Below are 20927 nucleotides of genomic sequence, written 5' to 3'. Positions count from 1 at the left end.
CGAACACGGAGTGCGAGGCCGTGTAAAATCGAATCGGCTTTGCGCTTAACGGGAGTGTCTCACCTTTGGAGACATGTTTAGAAAACATACTGTGGTGAAACCTCGCGAATATTTACATCTAATGATGTCGCTAGGTTGTGCCGTTGTCGCACTGTCAATACAAAATCAGGATATAAATTCAAACAAGACTGAATTACGCTGTCAACGCCTTGCAACAGCACCATGCTTCTCTCCTGCAGTCGCGACCACCGTTGTCATGAGAACAACCGTGCGCACCTCTACTGGTGCGAACAGAAGAACGTTTTAGCCAATGGGCAAGGGCTTGTCACCGAAAAACGCACTGGTTGAAGTTCGAACCAGCGCGTGGCATGGACTATGTGGTGCGCTCATTCCCAAAGCCAAAGTGCGCCTCGAAAAAGCCACTGTGGTAAGCGCCATAGGGGAAAAATCCGTATAGCGTTTCATTGAATTCACCGAATGATAGCTTTATGCTTGCATGTCTTTTTGTCGTAACACCATTTCAAGCTTTCGCAGCATTTATTGTGCAGTTTTTTAGGACATAGGACACGTGTTGCAAACATCACGGAACACACACGTTGGAAAAAGCAAGGCAACTGAAATGTTTCACTTTCGCAACAGTGAGCAGAGAGCCAGAGAGCTTTCTCTCGTAGGGTCAACGGCTTCAAACCGAAATTCTGAGCTATTCAGAAGGATTTCTAGAGAACTGACATATCTGATCAAATCGTACGGGCCTGATGAAACAATGAGTGAGAAGTAGGGGGAGGCGGCGTATTTCCTTGGAGGGTTTCACTCACGTATATTATAGTTGTCGCTAAATTGTACGCAATCGGCCCGCTGGTAATATACATTGCTATTAATGGTTTGGTCGGTATCGGTACGAACAGAAAGACAATTATACCTGGCATCCTGTGAGGAAGAAGTCTCCTCAGTTTTCACTTTTAAGGTCATTGTATTTTAATGGTTTGTCGGATAGCCTTTCAAAGCACAGCATCCTGTTGGTCATTATAGTGTATGCTAGGGACTGGCTGATCCTATGCTCCTCCCACTAACGGATTTTGCATTATCTGCACAAATGTTGTGATATTCCGGTTGCCTCTCAACATTACACGCGGCGCCTGGCGGCCCGCTGCGCCTTGAAGTCTCGTCTCTAGTGACATCACGCTAGCGCTAAGCGGGGACGAAGCGATGCTCTGCGGACGGGTTTATCCCCTCATACAGCCTTGTTATGGAAATACGTCGCCTTCCTCGTAATCTTGTTACTGGGGATGCCGGGGGCGCTGACGAGTGTTATCTGGGCTGATACAAAATCGCACAGTAGCTGGTGAGCAGGCCTTGTGAGGTGAGCCCGGTGAGCCCATTTGTTTCTCTTCTTATCTTATTCCGGCAATTAATCACCCGACTGAAAAGGGGTGACACAGGACATCATGTAGATGTGGCAGATCCTCTGGTTGTGTGGTGTTATCCATAAGCATAAAGCGCTGGAAAAGGGACATCTGTTTCAGCTCTAATTGAGCTATACGTTATATGTACCAAACGAAAAGGCTGAAGACAAGATGGTCATGGGTGTGGTTGTTTGCCACTTCAAAGTGCTAAAGTATCTGTGTTTGGTTTTTGAAGATTTTCTGGGTTTGATTATGTGAAAACTTCTGGGTTTAATTATGTGAAAACTTTTCATTGAAAATGGGTAGTATTGTTGGCAACCAGACCTATGTGTAATGATTCTGTGTCAAAACTGCTCCTATCATGCTTCTGTAACCATTGCCGAAATCCCCCTCCCCATCTATGCATAACAATACATGGACTAGCATTTATTTTGCTATTGTGATACCTGTCAATTTGTGGTTTGGTCCATCAAAGGCAAAGTTTGAAAGTAAAAGATAATGTGCAGGCCTCATGGACTTATCCGAACATTTTGGGGGTGATGAGGGTAAGATTATTCTCACCAGGCTCAGCAAGTCCATTGTAGATTCCCACCAAACATCCAAGAGGTTAGCATTGCTGTAATGGCTCCATAGGTAACTACTTAAATAGTATTGCCTGCTTTAAGAAATATTTTAGTATATTTTATCTGCATCACTGTGTCACAGCTATTGAGATCCCAGCTTTCTGGTGGTTTACACCCCAAGCCTGTAATTTTGTATGCTTATGAACATTCCTGCTACTTTATAAATGTTATTCACAGTACTGATTGGAGCAAAGATAATCAGCTGTGTGTCAGTCATTATATCTTAGACATTTGAAGCCAGCCAGAAGTAACAGAGCTTGTAGCCTGATTTCATCCAATTGTTTTGAGTTGGTTTCCCTTTCTTCCAAACACAGGTCGACCATACACAGACTCAGTATTATTAGCTACTACCATTCACAAGATTACTTGATTAACATGGTCAAACCAAGCATTCTGAAATTGTATCATAAGATACTGTTTACATTGGAACTGACTTGTATGTTACAGGTAGCCAGAGTAAGACATGAAACTCAATAAACAACCAGGACAGCACATTTTATGCCACAGTGGTGACAAAACCACACACAGATATTGTACAATAAATGAATCAAAAAGCCAGGAACTGGTCACAGTTTTATGGTTAGCTTCAACTGCCTACTGTCAAGGTGACTGGATAATATTTCTATAATTTTGGTCTCTCAGTCTCTGTGGCTCAGTCTTGGTTAGTTGAAGAGAGTTGACTATGAAAAAGTGGTTTATTCAGGTTCTGGACACCTGGATCAGACCTTACCTTTGATCAAATTTCTTTTAAATGACAGAGATTGATTGTACTGAGACCAAAATTACTGGCCACATTAAAGGTGAGAAGCCAACCCTTAACACAGTAACTTGTTACTGGCCTTTTGTTTCCTTTGGTGGGTAAAGCTTGTGTATGAATTTGTCACCATTGCAGGACAAACAAGTGGTGTATGATATCATTAATTAACTGTGATATCTTACCACTACTATTTTTACCATGTGCAAAACAATTAGGGCAGTTGAGGTACCTCTGAACCAAAATGAAAATAAGTTTTTACCATGTGGGTCAGTTTTAACAGAGAGGGCTTATTGTGAAATAATGTTGGAATATATTTGATTTGGGCTTATTATCTCCTGAATCACAATGGCCCTAATGACAAAGCTAGTATGAGCTTGTGTGTGAAATTGTGTTTGGACAAAAAGGGAAAAGCTTACAAACCTTCCATGGTGTGAGGCAGAAAGCTCGTCTTTTTCAAATATTGACCGTACAATCATGGGCATGCAGTTGACCATCATTGCTCATATCACTGTATGCACTTTTATGGCAGGGACCCTCCATATTCAAAGAATGATTTGTGTGCAGGTATTTGTGCATGATGTTAAATATTTGCACAGCATTTGACAACATTAAAACACTCATATCCTTGATCTCCAACCAGTTGTCTTCACAACTCAGGTTTTTCACTGTTTGGATATTTGATTAATAATGCTGGTTGTGCCTTCACAATTGCAAGCCTGATCATACCATCATCCTCACGCACAAATGTGACCCGAGTATGTGTCTGTGTCTACTCTGGCAGCTCCTGTACGGTGTATGAGACGGCTCCTGTCTGGCTGCAGCAGCCTGCCAATGAAACTCCACGTCAAGTGCCGGGGTGGCCTCTACCCGCTCTCAGATGGCGTGCAGCGCGCCGACGTGCCCGAGGACAGGGTGGCCTGGTCGGTCGCGTGGCCCGAGTACGCGCCCGTGGCCTACACCAGCCCAGTGGTGCCAGGCAAGCCGTGGGCCGACCCGGAGCTGAGCGCGGCCGGCTTCCAGCCGCGCTGGAACGCGCTGGACGGCGGCGTCGACCGGCGCAGCCAGCAGGCCGAGTACGCGCTGGACGCGGCCGGCGCGCCGCTGAACCCGGTTGGCCGCACGGGCGTCAGCGGCCGCGGCCTGCTGGGACGGTGGGGGCCGAACCACGCGGCCGACCCGCTGGTCACCCGCTGGCGCCGGGCCGAAGATGGCACGCTCTGGCGGCACCCGAGCAGCGGCCGGCCGCAGCTGCAGCTGGTGACCGTGCAGCGGCGCGACTGCGGCCTATGGGCGCTGCCCGGCGGCATGGTCGACCCCGGCGAGCGCGTCACGGCCGCCGTGCAGCGCGAGTTCCAGGAGGAGGCGCTCAATGCGCTGGAGGCGTCGCCCGAGCGCCGCCGCCAGCTGGCCGAGCTCGTGCGCCAGTTGTTCGCCGGCGGCCGGCGCGTCTACGCCGGCTACGTCGACGACCCGCGCAACACCGACAACGCCTGGATGGAGACGGAGGCGTACAATTTTCACGACGAGACGGGCACTGCGGTGGGCGCGTTCCCGCTGCAGGCCGGCGACGACGCGCGCGCCGTGCGCTGGACGGACGTGTCTGGCGAGACGGAGCTGTACGCCAGCCACTCGGCCATGGTGCAGGCCGTGGCCGAGACGCACGGCGCGCGCTGGTGAGGCGGCCGCCGCCGGGCCTGGCGCCCCTGCCCGTCCGTGAGAGGTCAGCGACTGGCGCGTCAGGTCAGCGACAGGTCAGCGACACTGCACTGGGCCCGGCGATTCCGACGGTGACGTGGACGGTCAGTGTTGGGACCGGTGGCTCCACCCACGCGGCCCTGATTCGCCGTACGTGAGATGTTGTGCGCGCGTTCAACCACATTGCCTTGCTCCGTTGTCCGACATTGCACAGGCTGTGGGCTATTTGATGATTTATAAAGTTGTCTGCCTGCACTGTTCTGCTTTAATGCCTGCTGTGACAGCGTGAAAGGAGTGTGGCACACTCAGTCCTTACGCGGCAGCACGTAATATGGGGTGTTACTTTTGAGAAAAAGGAGGGTTTGGGAGCCTACGGGGTTGATTATCAGATGGCTTCCCTAATTGTTTTCTCAGCGTCGGTTCGCTTTAATTTTTCGTTGGAAGAAATCCATTTTTTCGATGGGCATGACAATTGGCGAGCCACCTGTCAAGCTGGAAAGTTAGTGTAGTTAGCTTTAGGTCTGCAGCCTCTCCAAACGACTAGGATCGTGCACCTGTGTGTGATACCCAACGCTGAGCGGAGGTGTTGGTGACTGCCTCGTGATGTGCCTGCGGTTGTGTGTGTGTAGCTGGGTTCATTATCGCACATCAGGCCCAGTGCAGTGCGCTGTACTGCATTCACTGTCCCGCCGCGCACGGCGCCTGCGTGAGGGGTGGTAGGCTGGCCCATTGTCTCCCTCATTCAGCCAAGTGGCCAAGCGGCCTTATTCTTGCAGCGCTTGTCTGCGCTATTTGACTGTTTAGCACGCCACTGTTGCTGTTTGGCAAGATATGTTTAACGATATGAGCTTATCTGTTCATGATTTTGCGAAAATGTGCACTTGCTGTTGCGCTTGAGTCTTTCCCATGTTTATCCACGGTGTTCCAGCTATGTTTCTTGCGCCTTGCTTAGGGTCAGTTCTACTAATGCTACATTGGTGCCTAATACATGAAAGGGAAGTAGGCGATTGCTGAAATGGTTGTGGTCGGGTGCGTCATATGCAGGCATTTTTTTTCCGTCGCCGAAAGTGATAATTTCCACCGAACCGTCGCTTTTCCGCGAAATGGGCAGCATCGCTGCTAGGCGTCGTTTGTCAAGCTTGGTGTGCTGCGCGTCGCGCATGCTTTGCCATTATATGTCAAGTTTTAATGTAAATGTATCAGTGAGGTTTTATATTACGGGCGAGCATATGCTGCGCGTCTGAGTGACATCCGCTCGTGATGTCGAGCCTTATGCAAGTGGTTCTCCCTTGGGATATGACACGAAATTCCTCCCGCATTGGTTGCATCGCAAAGACAATGATACACGCTGGGTTTATTGATCCCTGTTCACTGCGCACGTGTGAAAACAGATAATTGGATTCGTGATTTACATGTGTCCTTACGGTGATTCCCACTAAAACGGCACGACACTTCGGCCGCTCATTTCCCTACAACCGTTGGCGACCGGAACGGTACGTAATGAGACTTCGGTGCAATTGCATAGTACAACATGGAAACTGGCAAATCCCCTGTGGTTACAGCGGGGAACGCGGCTATTGCGTCCCTTGTTGGTAACCGCTGAGAACATTTAGACCGTGGTTGCACGGTCGACGGGATATGACACGCGAGACGTTTCCTCGCCTCATCAGAGCCGTCAGACCCCAGCGCACACGTCGAAGAGTTCTGAAGGGTTTCGCGGTCCAAGTTTTGGTTTCGTGAACGCGTCCGCAACATCTTGAGGCGCGTCGGCAACGGCTAATTATCACTAACAGCGTTACCGCGCCGCCACTGTCGAGTGATGATGGTACCGCGTGCCGCATGGCACAATGCCGGATGATCGTATTGCATTCTGCATTGGACGGCGGCCGAATCGCAGCATACACAGCATTGTACAAAAGAGCGTACCAAATCACGTCAGCCGGCGCCAGATCACAACGTGACTATCACAAACATGATGATCGGGGAGGGCTGGCAAACCGTGAAACGATCATGATACTGAGCTGTTTCGTGACGCAGCGTCAACAAGACATTTCGGCGCAGGTGGGGTCTCTCGGCGGTGGCGTTCGTCATGCTATTCCATCACACGGCGTTTGGGGCATGCGCAGGCAGTTCCCGGAGCCCAGCAACGCAGGCTACGCTGGATTACGACACGTGCTCCGGGTTATTGGCCTGCGCCTGTCAAGCGTACAGCTCTTCCCGCCGATTGCCGCGCTGGCTGCCACCGGCCGTGGGCCTGGCCCGTCGCCCAGAGGGCGCTGGCTCCGCGCACGCTGCGCCCGTCGCGCTGGCGCTACGCGCAGGGCGAGGTGGGTGCCTGGTGTGCGGGGTGCGCTGGCTCCCGCCCACCGCACAGACTCGGCCGTGATGACTCTTAAGGGCCCCCGCCGTTCCTTCTGTACCGGTGTGCCGCACTGTCTGTGCTGTGTACTGGTGTTCTTGGCGAGGGTCGTCAGAGGCGATCCGACTGTGCGCACGAGATGCTGCTTTCTTTCTCGTGGCTTCCCCTCGGTTACGCATCTCTGGGGCATAACGGACGATCTCAGGAGCTCCTTGCGATCACGAGACGATTTTCCCTGTGCTCGGCCGTAGACCGCGACGCACCTTCAAAAAATATCGTTGCAGTCATGTTTGGAGCTGACTGACCGCCAACGATCAAGGCTGTGGAGCTCCAAGAAGTGCAAGTCTGGCTGGTGTATTCAATTGCATCGCATCTGGCACGGATTGACACTGCTAAATCATATCGTCCATGGATAGAAAGTGATATCCCATCTCTTATGACGTTTCGTACCGTCCGTAAACAATTCGTTTGTCGTTCGTCAGAATAAACGTGGTTTGTCACATGTCAACGGTAACAGACAAGCCTACTAGTATAGTTGCAATACATTTGGTTGTGTTGGGCATAGTGTTACCTCTCGGTGTTGTCGTTGTCCATCGGTACCGTGAGGAACATATCGGCATCGTCATGATGGCAGTCAGGTGATGGTTCTGGGTCAAAGTCCTCTTCGGCAGGTGCTGCCCTTGATGGATACTCCTCACCGCTCCCTCATCCTCTGAGCTGTATTCGGCGTCACTGTAAACATTGCCTTGTGCAGTGTGGAGGACAATGCAAGGTCATGGATAATCCTTTCCACCGAAGACCAGGACAACGACCAAGCTCATGAACATGGCCCCATGCAAGCGCACATAATCAATGCAGTCAAAGCACCCTTAAAAATCAATAATTAACATAAACCTATGCAACGCAAATGGATACACCCATTACAGGCACATCACACACGAAATGTTGGGTTAATATAACCCACCACGTAGAAGTCACCATGACGTGGCACGGAAATGCCTACCATTACGCCCGGGTACAGTATACCCGGCATGCCTCCACTTCAGCTGATGTGCCAAAAGTTAAAGTTTTACGGCAATGGATATTCATACCATACTGCACGTCAGCATCAGAGCTTTTCTGATCTTGACATTTCCTGATAAATTAAATTTATCAAGTTCCGGATCAAAGTGACTCCCTGTTGATAACCGGACAGACTGACGTCTTAAGTCGCTGTAAGTATTATAACTAGATGCTGCACAAGGCTGTTGAATATTCTAGATACCTGCCACATCGGTGTCGCGGCGTCCATAATTCCGTGTTGGCATTCGCCTCCAACGTTGTTATCGAACTGCAAAATCAAGAAATGGCTGAGGAGAAGCAGCAGTTTGCCTCTAGTGTCATTTATAAACAGCACAACTTGTTGTGCCTCACTGCTTGTGGGCAAAGTTCTGTTAGCGGAATAACGTAATCGTACTTCACAACAGTTCGAACAGCCAAATTTGCATGAAAATAGTAAGCATAATCAAATTGAACATCCCAACATGCGAGAAACACAGGCTAAATTGGACCTACTGATCACAGCATCTAACACCAGCTACAAAGTCTACTATTGCAGCCAAGTTTCGCGCAGGCCCCACCTTGGAGTCGAGAAGCCCGATGACGCCGTCACTGCTTTGACTGGTCCAGCTCCTGCATGCGTCGTTTCGGCATGCGTGTGCACGGTGGACTGAGGTGTTGCAGAAGCGCTGGCTTCCTGGATACAGTACCCGTCCAATGACAAGTTGCTACGAAAAGTACTTAGTTCTTGGCACAGCTCGATGAAGACGAGCAAAGATGATAGTAAAGCTCCAGCTGGAACATGTTACCGAAACATTTCAAAATAGATGGAAACATGTGACTTCCTTGGCATAACACTCAAGCCGTGATCTATGCGTCGTGTGGGGAACGCGCTCTATATGAATCGCTTGAACACAAAAGCTGCGCCTCTATAGACATACGAAAAACCGAAAAGGGCATGCTGAAATTGAGGTTATTAGTACCATGACCAGCACAAGTGTGGCATAAAGCTTGGGTACTTCCAAATGCGTGAAAAACAAGCCAGCAAAGAACACATACCGGCCCAACAGCACTCTAACCGTATCCGCCATCATCAGCTCTGCGTCATCCGCGAACATCTGGGATCTGCCAAAGACATCCACTGGCAGGACTATCCGCCTGGCACGAGCGGACTTATTGTAAGCTGCCTTCCTCCTTTTCTTTTCTGCCTCAAATAATGACAGGGCATAAGTAAAGTGGGACAGCGGCGCAGTGGAGGCGGTGTCGGCGCTCCCAGAGCGGGGGCGACCGTCGGCAGAAGGCGGCGGTGGTGGCGTGCCGCACCGCGGTACCTGAGGAGGGTGGAAGCCTCGGTGGCAGGCGGAGGCGGTGACGTGCCGTACTGCGACACCTAAGGAGGGACGACCGTCGGTGGGAGGCGGCGGCGGCACCTGAGGAGGGACGACCGTCATTGGCAGGTGGCCACCCTCCGTGGGAGGGGGCGACGGTGGCGCCTGAGGACATGTTGGCGGCGGCACGTCGGCAAAAGGTGGTGGCAGCGACGACACGCCATAGTGCGTTGTGGTGACAACAGCAGATGGCTTTACCTGGTGGTATAAAAGTTAAGTCTGGCTTCGCAAGGTGCTGCTGCCAACTAGCACCCACATAAAACCAACATATATTTCCATATTTTGGTGAGGTTTATGCATGTGGACAACACCTAACCACCTGTTTAGGAATTACAGCAGCAATGCTGTCGAGCACAAGTCCTGGAGTTTATCAAAGTCCAAAAGGTGTAGATGTGGGGTCCAATTCTTTACGTTCAAATCCCATCTGTGACTACCTATTCCATGCACAAGTCTGGGAGCAGTCAACACCGACAGCAATGGTGTTCTCATGGGCACTGATGGCATGTTGTTCATATATATATATATATATATATATATATATATATATATATATATATATATATATATATCAGAACAATTCGACTTAAGTTATTTCATTAAAAATTAGTCCCTATCTGGGTGGGCTCAAACTACTTACGAGGTGAATCCTTTTATTGCACCATAAAGGGCATAATACATTACCTCGCCCAGCTTTATCCTGCGGAACCCGTTTTAGGATGGCACCGGTAGGTGTAGCTGCTGTCTCCGATGCACGAAAACGCGTGGCGCTGGCTTCTGTAGATGGCAAAGGTACCGGTTCATGGTCGCAAGCGGGAAGATGCCGGGAAAATGATGGAATTTCATCAGAACAGGCGGAAAAACATTAGCTCTTATTTCAAACAGTGTATCCAATACTTAACGAGTGCAAAAGACGACAGCACGGACGACACACGTACTGCCTCGACGACACATATGTTCCATTAAAACTGCATGGCTCGACAAGATACGTGTGTTAGGATCACAACACAGAAGGCATGCGGAAGCATACGAGCTGGATCCTCATTTAGTCTGTGCACGGCCGCTCTCAGCCGCTGCACTGGCCCCATAACAGTTTATCTCCCAGTGGAGTTGACCTGAATCTGTCTGGATTGCCGGTCGGTCCGGTGAGGCAACCGCTGAGTGAACACCTTGTGTTTTCATGGTTGGCAGTCCCAGTGATCCAGTCCCAGCCTGACCCTGTTCACAACTGCCCGGCCCCTTTCAGAGGCAGGGTTTATTCCTTGCCAGTTGGCAACTTAAACTTCCTAGCATTTGTAAATACTTATTGACTGATCAACAATGGCAATACTGACTGCATCCTTACACAAGCACACATCTCAGTAACAAAACAAATAAATTTAAGTATTTTGATTGTCACATCTAGCTTAATAGCAATTCCTTGGCAATATAACACCAGTGTTCCAAATGCTCAAAAGAAAACTTACCCATACCAATGTGGGGATGGCTGTCTTCAGCAGCTTACACTGCAGTATGGGATCATAATCTTCAGGCTTGAAGTGCTTTGAGCAGACTCTGGCACCAGCAGGGTATTTCTCTTCTTTTGTCATGTCACATGCTGTGAGCCATGCAGCTCCTGATGGGGTGCCTGCAGAAGGCATGCTGAAATACAAAGAAAGTTCCACCAATTAATATGTGCTGACAACCAGCCTAATGTCTTGGATGGGAAGCTGCAAAGCAACCACATCCACATTATAGTAGCTGAATGGGAAAAAACAATTTGTTGCAATGTTGGTGGAATGAGCACTGCTGACAAATCGCAGCATGGGTTCCAATTCCATTAGCAACATCCTGTTTTTGGTACTTGGGAAGGGAACTTTTATCACAGGCAGCCACATTGTGGACAATATTCATGGAGATATGCTTGTGATGTTCATCACCTGCATTTTGCTGGCAACCATTCAATACCTGGACTGGATACAAGTGATCATTGCATGAGTTCAAAAAACCTGCACACCCAGTAAAAAAAAAACAGTGTAAGCTTGCCAGTCTAAGCCCAATTGCTAAATTTTTGCTAAAACTGTTACTTTTTAGCCCTCTCCAAACATTGCAAATCCCACACCCAGCAATGCCCAAAGTTCAAAATGAACACAAGCATTATAAGGTTGCTGTCAATGCCCTACCTAATAAGCTAATGAAGTGTATCCTTGATTATCATTGGAACTCACTATTCTTACCCATGCACCACCTGAGGTTCTTCATTATCACAAAACAACTTTTTGTGCTTACACTGAGTGGCACAACACTGAGATGGCACTGCATTCCTACAAATAGAGTTGTTCCCATTTAGATCAGCCAATCACACAGCCCTACATTAAATGTTGTGCAAAGCAAGCCATCTCTATGCAACTTCTAAGTTTGAAGATGATGGCATTGCAGTGAAATAAATGTTTATTATGATCATGTATCATAAAACATCATTTTTGATACTTTTTATCAGAAATATGCATTGCCTGAAGTGATCCCAACAAGATCATAATTGCCTAAAACAATGGCTGTTTGTGCACTGACATCAGAGGTGATTGTTGTACTTGGCATCTCAGATATATGATGAGCATGCCCTGAAGTTGTTGTGGGGATGTTTGTGCTATGCCACACTTGTCAGGTGTGATGTATAATTTATGCAGTCTTGTTGTCATTCATTGCAATTACAAGGGATGACATATAGCATGACACATGTATTTGCTACAGTACATGTCATATTCCTGCCTTGTGAATGCCATCCAATTAGGTGTCATGTACCTATTGCATATGCATTCACATGTGCATTATTTTAACTCAATGCCTAAGGTGTTTTCATACAAGATTTAAACACACTAAAACAGTTAGCATCCACAGCATCAGCCAAAACTAGTTTTGAATAATCAGGTAATTCAAAATATTAGTCTACAAACAGATCTGTTGGGTGTTTCCAATACACAAGTGTGCTGGGCCCAGTGAAAAACAACAAAAACTTCAGGCCAGCACATGAGCTGGGCTTAATGCTCGTTAAAAACAGGCAATATGTTGGCCTTAATGTCCTGCAACATCGTAAAACCTCGAAAAATTGGATACCAACGTCCTGAAATGGCTGGCGACCATGCAACGAATCTAGCACTCGAAATCACAGAGCCTGGCGCCGTTATCATTTTCATCACGTTTTTAAGTCGCGCATTACGCCAGGGAACGACGTACGGCCAAATGCGTTTTGTGTGCTATTGTCCGTCCGAGTGCCCTATCGATCTGGTCACATAGTTACCGCCAAAAAGACGGCCATGTCTCTAGTGCGCAATTACTCGCCACATGTATGCCAGTGGAATTCGTTCTTTCCTGCTCGCTGATTGGCTCGTCTTTTTTATTATTGTAGTTTACACGCACATGCATCGGTGTCATTGCTAAAATGAATGAATGGTATTTTTAATTATAGCTGTTAGAGGCTGCACATGCACATTGCACAGCCAATATCAAGCTAGATGGCTGCGAAACCCCCTCCCCCTAATCGTTCATTTGAAAACCAGAAACAGTATAGACACTCATGCGCAGCGGGTGCGATCGTGCGCACAACATTGCACCGTGGAGCAGTAGCGCAGACGGGGGGGGGGAGGCACGGGGGGTGCGTGCCCCCCCCCCCCCCCCCGCTCCTTAGGCTCCGAGAAGCCTGAAAAACCCTTTAGACTTACGAATAAAGGCCCGACTGGAGGGCACGAAAGGTCGGCCGGAGGTCGTATTCAGGGGCACGGCCCGCAGGGCCGCGCACTTCAATGCCATCCAGAGGGCCCTGCGCGCTAATTAAGGGCCTCCTGAGTCCATAAGGACCTATGTGTTGGTCGGACGCCACTAATCACGCGCAGTCAGCTCCATGCCGGCGTGGGTCTGGGGGCCTATTCCCCAAGCAGGGTCAAAGTGAGAGCCAGCGGTTTGCATTGCCCGAGCCCCCAGCTTCTGTCAGGAGCCTCACAGCGCCTAACATGGGGCCCCGTGTTGGCAAGGGGCCGGAGTCGTCCAGAGGCAGTGTTCGAGGAGGCCCGAAGAACCTGGAAGAACCCGAAGAACCCACCGGGTCCGGCGATCAAGGCCCTGATTGGAGGGTCTAAGGGCTCGAAGGGCTGGTCAGGTCTTATTCATGGTTTCCAGCCTGCAGGGACGGGCCCTCAAATGACAATCATCGGGCCCTTTGCGCCGATTAGGGACTCCCTGAATCGATATGGATGTGTATGTCAGTCAGGCATCACCAGCACTACAATCAGCTCCGTGTCGACGTGGCTCTGAGGGCCAATTTCCCAATCAGGTACAAAGCCGGGGACAGCGATTCCCACTGGTTGGGCCCCTTTTTCTGTCAGTGGCCCACAGTGCCTAACACATGGTCCTGTGTTCGCAAGGGGCCCCGAGCCGACCAAGAGCGGTGTTTGACTAGGCCCGAAGAGGGACCTGGGAGGCCCAGCGGAACCGACGAGATGCAGGGCTTGGTTTGGCGGGGCGGGGGGGGGGGGCATATGGGCCTCAACGACTGGCTGGAGGTCACATAAAGAACCGTGATCCATAGGCCCGTGACCTGAAATATAAGTCAGAAGGCCTTTGGCATCGATTGAGGTCCCCTTGAGACAATGCCGGCGTCTATATCGGCTAGAGACCACCAATACCGAATAGTTGGCTACACGTTGGCCTGAACCCTGGGGCCCATTTACCAAATAGGAGCAAGGCCGGAAACCGCGGTTTGCATTGATTGGGGCCCCTGCAACAATGCCGGACTCCTCTATGAGTCAGGGGCCCACAGTGCTTCACAGGGATTATGTGTCAGGTAATGTCCCCGAGTGGGTCACAGGCTTTGTTTGAGGAGGTCCGAACAGGGGACGAAGGGCCGCTCGGGGCCAAAGATCAAGGATCCGATCGGAAGGCTGAAGGGCCCGAAGGGGTGGCTGTAGGTTGCATTTAATACCCCCGCCCGTAAGGCAGTGATCTCAAATGTCTGTTAAAGAGTCTCCTATACCGATTGGGGACCTCTGAGACAGAGTACTCCTCTATTTCGGCGCGTGATCACAAACACTGAGCAGTCGACTGCGTGTCGGTCTGATCTCTTGGGGCCCATTTCCCAAGCAGGGACAAGGCCAGGCCCGTGATTCGTGTTGGTCGAGGTCCCTGTAACGATGCGGGCCTCCAGAATCGGTCAGGGGTCCAATGCCTAACAAGGTGCCCTGCGTCAACAAAGGGCCTCGAGTCGGTCAGGAGAACATTTGCGCAACAGGAACGGGGACGGAACCCCGAATGAAAGAGGACCTCTGACGTTGGTCGGGGCCTTCTGACAATGAAAAGAAACATTATGACTTATGATAAGCGTTCACATTGAGACAATGCAACGGTCCTGTGCCAGTCATAGCCCCCGGAACCAAACGGCGGGCCCTTCAATCCAGTTCCAGCATGGGCCCGTTAAGTAGAACTAGAGTTTATGGGCCAATTATTGGACTACCTGCGGCAATCAGGGAAGTTGTTGCATCAGTGAGGGTTCCTGCGTCAATACGGGCCAACTGTGCGGGTCAGGAGGCCCTACGCGTCAGGAAGGGACCAATGTAATATGATACATCCCTCTAAGGGCCTACGGATCGACCAGGGGATCCCGTCCCTTGTGACTAGAATGGCAGCCAGAATGGGATCTCCGCGGAGATGGTATCTTTGGGATCTTTCGAATGTAAACGTCTAATAACCTTGTCACTTTTTGGGTTCTGATCTCGACTTGTTTGTTTTGACCTCGTGACAGGATTTCGAAACAAAACCACACAACTTTATGCAGTCTGTAGAACTTGAAACGTTGCTCATCACTGCCAAAGCAGGCAGACTGAGTACCAAACTACAGCAGGGTCAACAACACCTAGTTATCGTGTAACTAAAATTAAGCGGCATGCCGAAAAACCGAAAAAATATCAACTGAACACGACACTAGTTTTTTACAACAGGTATTATATCGATTTCTCATCTTTGTACCCTGCTTTACTCAGGCGCCAGAAGGTTGGGGGAAACTCACCGCCGGGGGAGGGTTAACTTGAAGATAGATTGGGGGGGGGGGGGGCAGTGGCTCATCCAAAAGTATGCCAAGCGGCACCCGGGCCCCGCACAGTCTCAGCTCCAGTCCCTCTCTCCGTACACTCTCAATTCTTGCTCCACCTGCCGCACACTCAGAGCTCCAGCTCCACCCCGAACACTCACAGGCCTCGCAACCTCCAGGGCCTCCCAGCCTTTAACAGGGCATGATGGTACCTGCTTGTCCAGAACAGGGTGCTTACAATTCACAAACTGGCATCGAAATCCAGCCAATGACCGGAGCCACGGCCATCTCATGTCTGGAAGGGGCTTCCTGTTCCAGAAATGGCACCTCCTGAATATTGAGGGTTCCTCCTATACCAGAGCAGTGACCTAGTTCGCAACGAGGCATCCCGAGCCGGCAAAGCCTGCTTAACCTGTCTGCGGCAACTGCTTCCTAATGGTCTCGAGGTGCTGATGCTGATGATGCAGGTGTTGATGCGTACGCTTTCTGAAAATTTGAGAGGCACCGACACTGTGAGCCTGCTTAACACAAAATTGGACATACTGATCGAGCATTGGTGTTGGCTACCATGTTCATAAAAATGACCTCAGGACCTAAAAACGGATCTTTTGATGTAGCAAAGGGCCTTTAGGGTCCATTTATTAGTCTAGCTCAGCTATGAGAGCCTCTTCAATCCGAGTTTTGGTACACTACAGGTAGCTGCAATGCCTCTTAGGAAGGGAAAAAAGACCACCAAATATTTTGAGCTACCCCACTGGATGCCGTCAGAGGGACAACTGTCCCTCTGCTGTGTGATTTGGATGAAAAAATCCTGCGGGTGCCTGCTAAATTTCTAGGACGAGTACGTCTTAGGGCATGGATCGATCCCATTAGCAGCAGTTGCAGGTGTTGGTGGTGTTTTAGTGCGGAGTGGCTTCCAGCGTGGTTCCAGGGTTAGAAACCAGCCCCTTCAGATTGGAACGAGCATTTGAGATGTGACTTTTGGTGTTGCCCAGGGTGTAATCCTGGCGTAGTCCTGTTTTTTTGGTTTTCATGGAAGATCTGACGTGACACATGGCATGCGCAATGAGCAGCATACATGCCAATGACATCCAGATTATTATACTATGTTACCAGGGAATGTTCCTCATTTGAAGACATTGGATCAAACATCAGATACGATGAAATAAGCTCACTTATAACTATTGATATAATTTTATGTGGAAAAGACTGCTCCAGACAACACAACTTCTATGCTCGGTAAATATGCTCCTCAATGCGCCATTGTTTGATTTCATCATTGTACCTTGCACAACATTGATTGAGAGCCAATTGACGGCTACTTTTCGCTGGGAACCGTGCTCACGAACATCAAACGTGATCATCAGATATGAACAATTCGACAATTGTGTTTTTCTTGGCCTTGGTCACCGCATGGCCGATGGAATGACAGGATCTGAATGACATTATTATGGCGTCACGGATGCCTGGATGACCTTGAAATAGTCTCTCCGAAATAGTATGCACATCATCACAGGCGTGTATCTAAAAACTAGAGAGGTTTTAGGCCTTAAACCGTGGCCGGCGGGGGGAAGGGGAGGGTATGTTGACTACCCTCCGTACAGGTGTTTTTTTTTAGCACAGCTCAAAAATGAACGTTCGCAGCAATGCCAAATCGTCAGTACCTATATATCTTTCAAGCTGACATCCTTTGTGCAAACTTAAAATTTGATCTTTCAAGATAAGTGACCAAGGCGAGGTCAAAAAGGTCAATTTCTATAAAAATTTGACCACGTATAGGTTTTATTGTACACTGGTTGTCATTGCTCAAGCTTGCTCAGTAAAAAAACTTGGTAGTGCCTACAGCTTGTATATTTCAGATGTTTCAAGACAGTCGACGTAGGAAACTTGGGTTGAGCTCAGTACTTGCCACTTCATGTAAATAATGCAATTTGTGCGCATTCTGTACAGTTTTGCTGTTTGCGTATGAGGAAAAGAGTACTAACTCACATACACAACCATCAAATGACCATAGAGCATAAGACGTTAACCATAGAGCTTACGACGTTGACCATAGAGCTCATGACGTTAGGTCATGACCTACCTCTATGGTTGCCTCTTGCAACGGAGTTATTCGAGTATACTCCACTGAAAACACGCTGTGGTATCATTATAATTCATAATGAGGTCACATTAGGTCCCGTCAGGATAAGCAAGACCATATGAGATCATCCAAGGCCAACGGGCTCAAGTCAATGACCTCAAATGACCAAGAAGGGAGGCCTAGATGAACGAATGCAATGCGTGTAACGACCTCTATGTCATGTTTGCGAAGCCAATGACGCATAATTTCATGCACCAACGTGCCCATTTACAATTTGCTACAAATGCATTCTCAAGCGTTGAAGGAACTGGGTAAAATGTGTGCAAAAGCTACGCGTTCTTGAGTTCATATAGATGTACAGTACATTATTTCTGACCACAGAAAAGGATTGCATTAGTCATTCAACCCGGTTACCATTTCAATTTTTTAGTCGAATTGTTAATGAATTTGACCTGTAATTTGTTTATGAATTTTGATTGCAGCAAGGCGCGAGTTACTTTGCGGACGAAATGACGCATGGCGGCTGCCTCGGTTTCTGGCCTTATCTTCAAGAGGTTCTCCATGGCAGCCTCGACGCCAGCCGAGGCCGCGTCTGCGGTGAGCCCCGAGGAGGCCGAGGTGGCGGCCGACGAGCTCAACCGCCACTTCGCTGCCACGTGGCCCCGCATCGCGGCCAGCCCGCGGGGCGCAGTGAACGCCGACTCCAAGAACTCCAGACCGCTCACCGTCTGCGCCGCTGTCTCCTCGTTCCGACCGGCGACGCCACCAGAGCAGAGCTGTCACATCGCAGGCGGTGGGCCTGGATGAGGTCCCTCTCCTGGCTGTGCGGGAATGTCTTTTCAGTCGTCGGTCCTCATCTTTTAAAACTCATTAGCCCGTCTCTCGTGACCGAAACTGTCCCAGATAGCTGGGAGACGGCATGGGTTGTACCAGCTCTACAGTCGGGTGATCCGGCTGTACCATCCAATCTCTACTCATATCTCTACTCAGGGCCATATCTCTGCTCAGCACGCTCTCTGAGATCTTGGAATAGGCAGCTTGCATACAGCTAACGGAATATTTGAACCAGGCGGAGCTGCTGCATCCATCCCAGTATGCCATAGGCCGCGCCACTTCACCGAAGTTGCCGTACTCGCTGCAGTCGAACACCTGGTCACTAACACTGACGGCGGTCTTGTACCGCCAGTAACAACGATCGATTTGTCAAAGGCGTTCGATAGCGTCGACCACAGCGTCCTCCTCACCAAGCTCCCTTGTTTTGGCGTTACCGATGTGGGATGGTTTGGCAGCTATTTGAGTGGTCGAGAGCAGGTGGTGCATGGAGGGCGGCTCAATCTCCCCATGTCATGCGGTGTACGCCAGGACTCGATCATCGGTCCAACTTTGCTCATTTTGTTGACCAACGATCGATATGGATACTGGATCTATGGCCGCCTCATCCCCTACAATGACACCATGCACATGGACTGTGCACCCCCTGGCGGGCAAGGTCTCGCCGACCCCAAAACAAGACTGAAACTTTCCATGTGTGAGCTTCAGAACTGGTTCAGTGCCAAGTTCTCTCCAAATGAACGAAACAAAAACAGTTTAATGCTCGTTGGGTCAAAACACAGTTTTAAAAGTCACCTGGCTTCCAATTAAAAGTAAGCGCTTCGACTGTGCGTGCTTCAAGTAGTATCAAAGTTTATCGGCTTCATAGCTGACCCCGGTCTGTCATGGGGTGCCCATGTCTCGAGCATCGTGAAAAATGCAATGACATCCTCATTTTGTATGTGCAGATTCAAGCATTAGTTTATTTCGGGTATTCTTAAAGTCATCAACCAGGCGTACGTATTCACTCATATCATGTACTGCCTGCGATTTGAGGTGATGCGAACAGGAGACAACTTTACAAAATAAAAAAGCCATCAACTTTACTACAATATTAAGTACCCGCTCCAAAAAGCACCATCAAATAACTCCAGCTCTTAATTCCCTTGGATGGCCGAGGATCGGGGTCATGGTGGCTCAACGCGGCGTGATAAAAGTGTTTAAGGTGCTGAAGAAGGTGGGCGCGCCTCACGAGGTCCGGGCTTTTCGTCCCACGCGCCGCCGTTCCGACCCGTGAAACGCGCGCCTCGTAAAGAGGTAAATCTGCACCTGCGCAGACACCGATGACCGCCACACTGAGGGCGTTCTCGTATCGAGCCACAGCGACCTGGGATCGCCTGCCACCGCGCGTCCACCATGCCACAACACTGAGTGGGTTCGAGACCACCACACGCGATGCAATTTTAACCACTGTCCACTGATCTGATCCTGAACGTAGTGCTTCGATACGCCTGTTTAAGCTTTTTGACCATTGTTCGTATCATTTTTGTATCCCCTTTGTGTGTGCCTTTTATACCGCGCCTGTATGATCTGAAACCGCAATAGCCACAATGTAGATGGTTTCCAATATACCGATACTGATACTGACCTAAGTTGGCTTAAGCTGACCTATGGGTCACCCTGAAATATATATATATATATATATATATTAGATAATATATATATATATGATATATATATTCATCGCCTCTCTCTGGTCTCTCCTCTCTCTCTCTCTTCGCTCATCTCTCCTCTCTCGTCTCCGTCTCTCTCTCATCATCTCTCGCGTCTCTCTCTCTCGGTGTGTGTGTGTGTCTGTGTGTGTGTGTGTGCTGTTGTGTGTGTGTGTGTGTGTGTGTGGTGTGGTGTGTGTGTGTGGGTTGTGTGTGTGTGTGTGTGTGTGTGTGTGTGTGTGTGTGTGGTGTGTGTGTGGTGGTGTGGTGTGTGTGTGTGTGTGGTGTGTGTGTGTGTGTGTGTGTGTGTGTGTGTGTGTGTGTGTGTGTTGTGTGTGTGTGTGTGTGTGTGTTGTGTGTGGTGTGTGTGTGTGTGTGTGTGTGGTGTGTGTGTGTGTGTGGTGGTGTTTGTGTGTGTGGTGTGGTGTGTGTGTGTGATGCTTTTGTCCCATAGCTGTACCTTATGAAATAAGTTTAGTCTGGAGCACACTTTAAAAGGAAGCAAAAAAGTATCGTTCTTGTCAGCTACTAGGAGACCAGTTTTGAATGATGGCCTAGCCTGATCTGATCCTTGTGGGGGGAAGCAATGGTCACAGTGGGCTGCCTACAGTCTTGACGCTTACTTCGGTGTCCTTAATATTCGTCCTGTCGTATTGATATATGTTTTAATTGCATCTGCCAGGACGATCTTTTTTTTGCTTTCGTGACCCCTGGTAACGTCACATTCAACCTAAAAACAAAAGTGTGGTGTGCAGTCTTCATGATTTGACGGGACCTTCCCAACAGCGTCTTTGGTTTTCTTCTACAACGTCCGGAAGTTTGAGATCCCAGAGGGGACCTCAACTTTCCCCGGCCGGGCGCGGTTGTCTCAGACCCCCGGCCGGGGTGCAAGCTAAGAAGGGCGGGCCTGTGAACTGCACCAACTGGTCTCCAAGATGACTTTTTTAGTTCAAACCCCCGTACAAACGTCGCAAATCCCCTTTAACACTGACCGCTAAACAGCGTCT

General features: G+C 49.5%; 1 protein-coding gene and 1 long non-coding RNA gene across 10 annotated transcripts; one reads left to right on the top strand and one right to left on the bottom strand.

The window, feature by feature from the left end:
• The first annotated feature begins 713 nt into the window (after positions 1 to 713).
• On the top strand, positions 714 to 5934 carry LOC119112000 (ADP-ribose pyrophosphatase, mitochondrial). Of its 2 annotated transcripts, none has more exons than XM_037235928.1 (2): positions 714 to 1360; positions 3565 to 5934. In XM_037235928.1, the coding sequence occupies exon 2, from the start codon at positions 3579 to 3581 to the stop codon at positions 4458 to 4460; it is 882 nt and encodes a 293-aa protein (XP_037091823.1). In that variant the 5' UTR covers positions 714 to 1360; positions 3565 to 3578; the 3' UTR covers positions 4461 to 5934. The 2 variants fall into 2 exon arrangements, with proteins under 2 accessions (XP_037091823.1, XP_037091824.1); XM_037235929.1 differs by having other exon boundaries at positions 714 to 1369.
• Positions 5821 to 12522, bottom strand: LOC119112001 (uncharacterized). Of its 8 annotated transcripts, none has more exons than XR_005095660.1 (8): positions 12474 to 12522; positions 10727 to 10901; positions 9945 to 10037; positions 9207 to 9305; positions 8457 to 8670; positions 8102 to 8167; positions 7382 to 7569; positions 5821 to 7100 (listed from the first exon to the last, which is right to left on the bottom strand). It is a non-coding gene; the product is annotated as an uncharacterized LOC119112001 (long non-coding RNA). The 8 variants fall into 8 exon arrangements; XR_005095657.1 differs by having other exon boundaries at positions 7409 to 7569; XR_005095662.1 differs by lacking the exon at positions 5821 to 7100 and having other exon boundaries at positions 7176 to 7582.
• Between the last annotated feature and the right edge of the window lie 8405 nt (positions 12523 to 20927).

The sequence above is a fragment of the Pollicipes pollicipes genome, unplaced genomic scaffold (genome assembly GCF_011947565.3).
Source record: "Pollicipes pollicipes isolate AB1234 unplaced genomic scaffold, Ppol_2.1 Scaffold_7261;HRSCAF=8764_pilon_pilon_pilon, whole genome shotgun sequence".
Lineage (NCBI taxonomy): Eukaryota > Metazoa > Arthropoda > Thecostraca > Pollicipedomorpha > Pollicipedidae > Pollicipes > Pollicipes pollicipes.
This window is presented reverse-complemented; position numbering and strand designations above follow the sequence as displayed.

Bases quoted from the DNA above. Each gene is read 5' to 3' on its own strand.
- LOC119112000 (XM_037235928.1), top strand. From the start codon at position 3,579: ATGAGACGGCTCCTGTCTGGCTGCAGCAGCCTGCCAATGAAACTCCAC.